Here is a 7,439-nt window from a genome sequence, read left to right on the forward strand (position 1 = left end):
TACTCACGTCTTTCAAGTCCCAGTGACTTGTGACACTGTTGGGCAGCTGGGATTAAAGTCCTGCCTGCAGACAGGCAGAAGGCAGCAGCCCCTCTAAAGAGACATAACGTGAACTCTGCTGTCTTCCCGGCCTTGAGGGTCAGCAGACCAGAGATGAGTGCTGAGTCCAATGTGGGGATGCTTCTGCCACAGCCTGGGGGTGTTTAGATATCAACCAGGTCAATACAAAAATCCATCAGTAAAAGGAGTTGTTCTCTTTTTTGGTCCTATGCTCAGCACCCTTTGTAAGTGCCTGGTGCCAAAGAATCCCCCAGTGAAGTCTGGGGGACTTGCCAGCCAGCAAAACCTGAAGCATAGCAGCGGACTTGAAAGCCTTGCCACCTGGGCTGCCTACCTTAAGAACCCAGACACTCTCAGCTTTCACCTAGTAGGAACTTAATCATTAGCAGATGTCACCAACCCTACCGCCTTAGAAATGGCTTTGTTTCTGGTTCCAGAGCTGCAGACCTGGACGTGGCTCTGAGCCTAAGCTGGCAGCACCTACCTGTTTGTGCTCTAGATGCAAGAGGAAGTGATTTGTTTCTCTCCTCAAAATGGGACAAATAAGGTAGTTTCACTGCTTCTTTTTGCCTCTTAAAACAGAGATCTCCACAGCAGGAGTTTAGTTTTGTGGTTGATTTTCACTAGAATTTTGGGCTGGTTGGTGCAGTTCCTCCAGGTATCTGCTGGAGCCAAGTCAGCACAAACAAATGGATGCCGACCGCTACCCCCTCGACTTGGACCAGAACTACTCCTACGAGTACTCTGCAAATGAGACCAGCAATGCCTGCGAGTTGGGAGACTACCTGGTGTTCTACAGCCACCTCGCCACGGTGCTCTACACGCTGGCCTTCCTGCTCAGCCTGCTGGGCAACACGCTGGTGCTGTGGATCCTGCTCAGGTACGAGAGCCTCACCTCTTTAACCAACGTCTTCCTCCTGAACCTCTGTGTCTCTGACCTGGTCTTCTCCTGCATGCTGCCCTTCCTGGCAGTGGACCAGTCCTTTGGATGGGTGTTCGGCGAGTTCCTCTGCAAGGCAGTGAATGCTCTTTTCTCCATCGGCTACTACAGTGGCGTCTTCTTCCTGACGTTCATGACCATCCTGCGCTACTTGTCGGTGGTGAACCCTCTCTCCACTTTGAGATCCCAGACGCGGTGCCGTGCCCTTCTGCTCAGCTTGGCTGTTTGGACTGGTAGCATCTTAATCGTGGTGCCCGAGGTGATTCAAACCACGGTGCAAGAGAGCTTGGAAGGGTCTAACACCTGTGATTATGCTGAGTGGAAATGGAAGAAGGTGGACAGTTACCAGAGGAACGTTCTCTTCCTGCTCTCCTTTGGGGTCATTGTCTTCTGCTACATCAAGATCCTGCTCATCCTGCTCAAAGCCAGGTCTCGCAGAAAGCACAGAACTGTGAAGCTCATCCTCATTATTGTGGTGGCTTTTTTCCTGAGCTGGGCACCCTACAACATCCTCAGCTTTCTGATTACCTTCCCAGCCCCTAACTGCCAGTATCAGAAAGACTCCAGCCTCGCCTTTGACATCAGCCGCAAGATTGCTTTCTCACACTGCTGCCTCAACCCTGTGCTCTACATGTTCGTGGGGGTCAAGTTCAAGAGGCATTTGCTGCGCTTACGCAGTCAGTGTTTGCCCTGTGGCCATGGCCAAGTCTCCAGCCCCAGGGTCTCCTCTCAAGGTAAATTCCACCACGAAGCTGCATCCATCTACTGAAGTGAGAGCTCATGGCTAGCATCAATCCCGGATGAACTCCCAGGTTTTAATCGCCAGGGGGAAACTCTAACTCCCAGAGAAAGGCACAGCCACCCCTTGCAGGCATGCTGGTGTCAGAAAGTGCTTAACAGATGTGTTTGCAGTAGGGTGGAGAGCGGAGAATGCTGAGAATTGACTTCACTGCTCTGTAAGTCTGTGTGAGCTCTGTCCTGCGAGATGGCCTCCCTCCCATTGATAGCTTCTTTTCAGGATTAGGGAAAGAAGACCAGAGCTGTTCTTTGGGGCTATGGCAGCAGGGTGCTGCAGGTGGCTTTCTTGGCTGGCTTTAAGTACTTGGCTTGCAGATAGCTGTAGCTCGTAATGCTCCCTGTGTGTGTCAGTGCTGAACTCACTGGTTCTCTCTTCTTGGGGCTTCCAGGTTTCACTGGCCTGACAGTAGCCACGTTCTGATTACACCAATCAAGCTTGCTGCCTCTTTTGCTCATGGAAATCAATTTTCTTCACCAGAACTTGGTGGGTTTTCCCTCAGGCAGTGTAATACACCCTGTGCACTCCAGTCTAGCTGAATGACAAGGCCCCTGAAACATGAGTATTTCATGTCCTAGCTTCATGTAGAAAGCCAAGGTCACTTTGAAGTGGCACCAAGCAGTGGTTTGGCAAGGGTTCCAAGCAACAGTTTGGGTTTTGGGGCAGCCATCTTGAAGTGGTTCTGTGCTGTTTCTGCTCTACTTCATCTGACCTCTAAAGATCACCTCAAGCAGAAGCAGAATCTGCTCAGATGCTGTACAGTTCATGAAAGACAAACTCAGACATGCCCATGGTACAGCATCCTGTTTCCGACCGTGTCCAGGGGCAAGAATACCTAAGGAACAGCATGAGAATGGGGCAAATGTCTATGGCTTCTATCCAAAAAGCCTTCCTAGTTCATGCTTCAGCTGAGCTGCCACAACAAAGTGTCCATGTCGAGTGTGCCGCCAGCAGATGAGTCAGCCCTAGCATCCCATTGCTGCACTTACTGCCTGACATTTAGCAATGGTCAAAGGTGTCTTGCTAATCCCACAGGGAGCTCACTCTCTTCAGACAAACCTTGGAAAGGCAGAAGTTAGCCTTTGCCTAGCTGGGGTGGAGACCAGCTTTTGGCTCTTGCGCCCTGATGAGAGACATTTGAAGTGAGTGTGGCTGTTTCCATGTGCTTCAACAGACTTTGGACTGAGGACTCAATACCATCAGTTACAAAGAGACAACCTACTGAAGGACAAAGGAGTCCAAATTCTTCTTGTGCTCCCCTGGTAAGCCAGGACCACTCCACGGGCACCTGCAAGGCTTTGAAAGAGGTCAGTGCTGTGACATGAGTGAAAAGTCTCCTGCACCTACACCACTTCAACAGTCCTGCAACTCACTGTGCTGGGGCTGCACCACCCTGAACTCTTACTGTCAATGTATTTTAGATGTGTTTAGAAACACCCAGAAGTATAACAGAAGCATGGAAGACTTCCAAGGTCCTGCTCTGGTCAGTTTTTAGAGAGTTCTTTGTTTGCAGCTTGAGCATCGTTTGTTACAGCCTCTCTGAGCAGGTAGAGGGAACGCTTAGCATGAGCCAGTGTGTCAAAGTAACAGCAGGTGGAGGTGTCCCCTGCTGGTACAGTGCAGAGCACCAATAAACATTCAGCAATTCAGTGGATGCTACGCTGTGGCTGTTGTTCTCTGTGTTCACAACCACCTCTCCGAGGTGAGGAATTTTCAAATGAAGAAGTAGTTGTGATTTTTGTAGATGAATTTAGCTTGAAAGAGATACCTGCTCCCTGCTCACAGCAGTTCTGTCTTCCCACTTAGACAAGGCTGTCCAAGTCTTGTCTGCTCACACTCTGAACATCTCCGAGAGCAGGGACCTCACAACTCCTCCAAGTGCCTGATCCGATGCCTATCAGCTCCAATGGTTCTTCTTTTTCCCTTCTACATGAAGAAATATTTTCCCTGCAGCCTGTTGATGTTACGTCTTCCTTGACTCTCTGTTCTCCCGTTAGGTAACTGATAAGAGCTATCAGATCTGCCCCTTGGGGCTAAATAAACTTCTGCCAACCTGGTCTCCTCATGTGCCATGTGCTGCCCCAACTCCCTAACCACCCTGGTGGTTCTTCATTGGGCTCACTTCAGTCAATTTCTCTCTTGGCCTGGGGCCTCAAACCTGACTGTGCTACTGCAGATGCGGCCAGATGAGCGTCAGCAAGAAGGGCATAAAGTGTTCCCTCCGCCTGCTGGCCATGCAGCTCCCTGCACACCGAGCCTGTCTCCGTTGCCACCCAAAAGCATGTTGGTGCAGCTTCCATCTTTGTACAAATATGTTATTAACCATCTGAATTGCTAAAGCCACAGGATATGCCGAGGTAAGGTCTAGGAACACACTGCCTCCGCTTCTCTGTCCTCCTGGGCACTCCAGGTGCTTGGAAAATGCAGACTGCGCTGGCCAAAACATCATACTCAAGGGACTCTGAACCTTCACTTTCAATCAATTAATCAACTGTTGTTGGTCTGAGCAGATGTAGAAGTGAGAGTCAGAAATTGAAGTGAAAAAGGAGAAACTAGTTGCTTTTGGAACACTGCTGGAGGAAGGGAGCAGTGTCACATGGAGTGGTCGCAGTACTACAGCTGCTCTGCCGAGAAGAGCCTGAGGGTCCTGGCAGAGGGCAAGTTAGCCATGAGCCAGCAATGTGTCCCTGTGGCCAAGAACTCCAAAGCCCTGGTATGCTCTTCATCCATCTGCCACTCAGCTGTGTGCACACACAGGACTGCACAGGCCAGGCAGAGTCTGTGTCCTGGCTCTTCCTCTGCATCGCTGGATCAGTTGAACTAACACCGAGCCAGCTCAGGGTCTTGGCGTCTCCTCTGAACTGCAGCCAGCTCTGGGCAGCCATAGCTCCTACCCCTGACGTGGGAGGCAGTCTCAGACCTGATAAGAGCAGAATATTCTCCCAAGCCTCTCACCAACACTTGTTTAAAATGCCAATTGCTTCTCAGGGTTTCCCAGAGCTTTGCTGGTTCTTTTTTACATGCCCACTTCCAGCCTTATATCTATGGGCATTTATTTATCCACCTGTTCAAAAGAGAATGCAAACAAATGCAGGAAGTGCTTCCAAACCTTTCTCCCCGCAGGCAGGGGAAGTCTCTGGTGCTAGTAGCAGGCTGCTCTTCAGCCTGGCTACAATGGCACGTTAATCCTGCAGGCCCACCAGGGGAGCTGCCATTCGCAGCGGCTCAGAACATACCTGAAGTGCCTCGTACAAGCAACCCCCTCCCCACCTATTAAATAACATCAATTCACTCTCAACAAGTAAAGGAAATGATGCAGTGCATGTAGCAGCGGGAGCCAGATGGAGCAGACATGTCCCGTGGAGGTGGCTATGAAGCATTCACAGCCCCAACAGCCACAGCAGCTTTCTTCTGCTCGTTTTGGTGGGGTTTTCCTTTTGCTTTGGTTTGGGGGTTGTAGGCTGGTTTTGGGTTTATAGATCTTAGTTATTGAAGAGGGTTTCATAAAGACCTGCCCTAGTGAATGAGGCACCAAAATGCTGCCAGCACGGGATAACTGACAGCAGTGTGTAACTGACTTCATGGCAGTGGCACTGCTCAGAGGTGAGCTGGTACTGAGTTCTGCCCAGCAGCACGAGGTGTGCCATCTGCTGAGTACGTACAGAGGGGCTGCTGGGCACTACTCTACTATTCACTGCACTTGAAGTCAGCATGGGATCCAACGATTATTGCTCAGGCCTGCTGCACCTGTCTTAAATGTCACCTGCAAGCAAAAGACGTGAGGGTAACACTGTCACTGAGGGAAAAGGTGTTCCCAGCAAAGGCTTTCCTTGCCCTGGGCTGTCTGACATTGCCTCTCATCACATCCACTGAATGGCAGGGCTTGGAAGGGACCTTCACAGATCATCCAGTCCAAACCCCTGCGGGAGCAGGACCACCTTGGGCAGGCCACACAGGAACACATCCACAGATAATGCTCTCTCTCTCTTTTTTTTTTTTCCTTCCCCAGGGCAGCTCCCAAAAAGCAAAGCTCTGGAACTGCTTAAGAAATGAGGAAACACAAAGAGCTCTGAGGAAGCTTTGGTCACCTGCGGACCGAGCCGGGAGCAGCAGGGCTTTGTCTGGAGAAATGGATGTCTTTATGACCTGGCAATAATTCTGTAAGCACTGTCAATAATTGACTTGTCACTGCCTCATCAAAAGGAGGAACAATCCTCTCCACTTGGTTATTTTGAAGTGGGAAGTAAGACCACGCCGAGATTTGCTGAGAGTATGTCAGAACAAATCTGTCACAGTGCAATTGCCTGGGGTTGGCTTTGTCATTATTTACAGCTGGTGCCCCTGAGGCTGCCTTTGGAAGCCAGCCAGGTGTCCACGGATCAATGGAAAGCAAACATTAGTTTGCAGCAGATGCTCCTGACCCTGTGCTGCGTGATGCAGCAGTGTGCCAAGGGAAGTCAACCGAAAGGTTGCTTCTAAGATCACACGTCCACAGGCTCCTCACAGGATGTTGGGAGTTGGAAGTGACCCAAAAAGATCATCCAGTCCAACCCCACAGTCACAGCAGGACCATACAATCTAGCTCAGGGCACACAGGAACACATCCATGCAGGCCTTGGAAGGCTCCAGAGAAAGAGACTCCACAACGTCTCTGAGGAGCCTGTTCCAGTGCTCTGTGACCCTTACAGTAAAGAAGTTCCCTCTGGTGTTGAGGTGGAACCTCCTGTGCTGCAGCTTCCATCCTTTTGGTGGGGTAATTCTGCAGTCATATCAATCCTCTCCAGAATTCAGCTAAGTGCCAGGGCCAAGTGGAGAGAGGGATCAGCATCCAGGAGGTCTACACTGCTGCTTGCATGCTGGGTAAGACGCTTAGATGCCCCATCGTGCTTCATGAGTCACATGCCCACAACATGCTAAGCCCCATAACCAGCAGTTCTGAGGACATGACAATGTTTGAGGTGCCAAACCCATCCATTAGGTGAAGATGAATCACCCAACTCAAAGCTACTTACTCATCCTTAAACTGAGGATGAAAAAATGTGGATGATGGAGACGTGTCAGGGACTATGTACCACATACATCTCCTCAAGAGTCTTGAAAATAGGTTGCTTTGATCTATGGCACTAATATGGTCTCAAGCGTTGTGGCAAGTTGATGACACGCCCTTTGTCACAAGCCCTTTGTCACAAGCTGTACTTAAAATCGCTTCTGTGCCAAAGCACTCTGGCGTGAAAGCAAAGGAGTTTAGTTTTCGACACACTTCAAAGTGCAAACCCACTGTAACCTATTTCATATGCCGTGAAAGAAATGTGCTTCCAGAGGGTCCTGTTATATGGAAGGGTCCAACTTCGAGGAGTGGAGCCAGCTTGCTTGTAGAAGCCTGGTGCTGGCAGATGGCGTGGAAGGTTAGAAAGCTTGAGCCCCCTGTTCTGCCGTGCACCCTGCCTTAGGAAGCAGCTCCCCAAAGTTTTATGTGCACTTAGGGTGATTTGACTAGACAACTGTGTTCTCGCAGTCTCTTACCTTCCTTTATTAATCCTTACAGGTGTCTCCTGCGGGAGTTTGCTTTTGCCAGCCGGAAGGACACCAAGGGGCAATCTGCTGTGTGTGTGCTGCACGTCCAGGTGAGTCGTGCATGACTTT

At 50.3% G+C, this 7,439-nt stretch overlaps 1 protein-coding gene across 1 annotated transcript; it reads left to right on the plus strand.

Moving 5' to 3' along the window:
* The first annotated feature begins 749 nt into the window (after positions 1-749).
* XCR1 (X-C motif chemokine receptor 1) lies at positions 750-1,769 on the plus strand. The gene has a single exon (XM_064169894.1). The coding sequence runs from the start codon at positions 750-752 to the stop codon at positions 1,767-1,769; it is 1,020 nt and encodes a 339-aa protein (XP_064025964.1).
* The last annotated feature ends 5,670 nt before the right edge of the window (positions 1,770-7,439 follow it).

This window comes from Pogoniulus pusillus, chromosome 32 (genome assembly GCF_015220805.1).
Source record: "Pogoniulus pusillus isolate bPogPus1 chromosome 32, bPogPus1.pri, whole genome shotgun sequence".
Taxonomy (NCBI): Eukaryota; Metazoa; Chordata; class Aves; order Piciformes; family Lybiidae; genus Pogoniulus; species Pogoniulus pusillus.

Coding starts and splice junctions, on each gene's coding strand:
- XCR1 (XM_064169894.1), top strand. CDS start 750: ATGGATGCCGACCGCTACCCCCTCGACTTGGACCAGAACTACTCCTAC.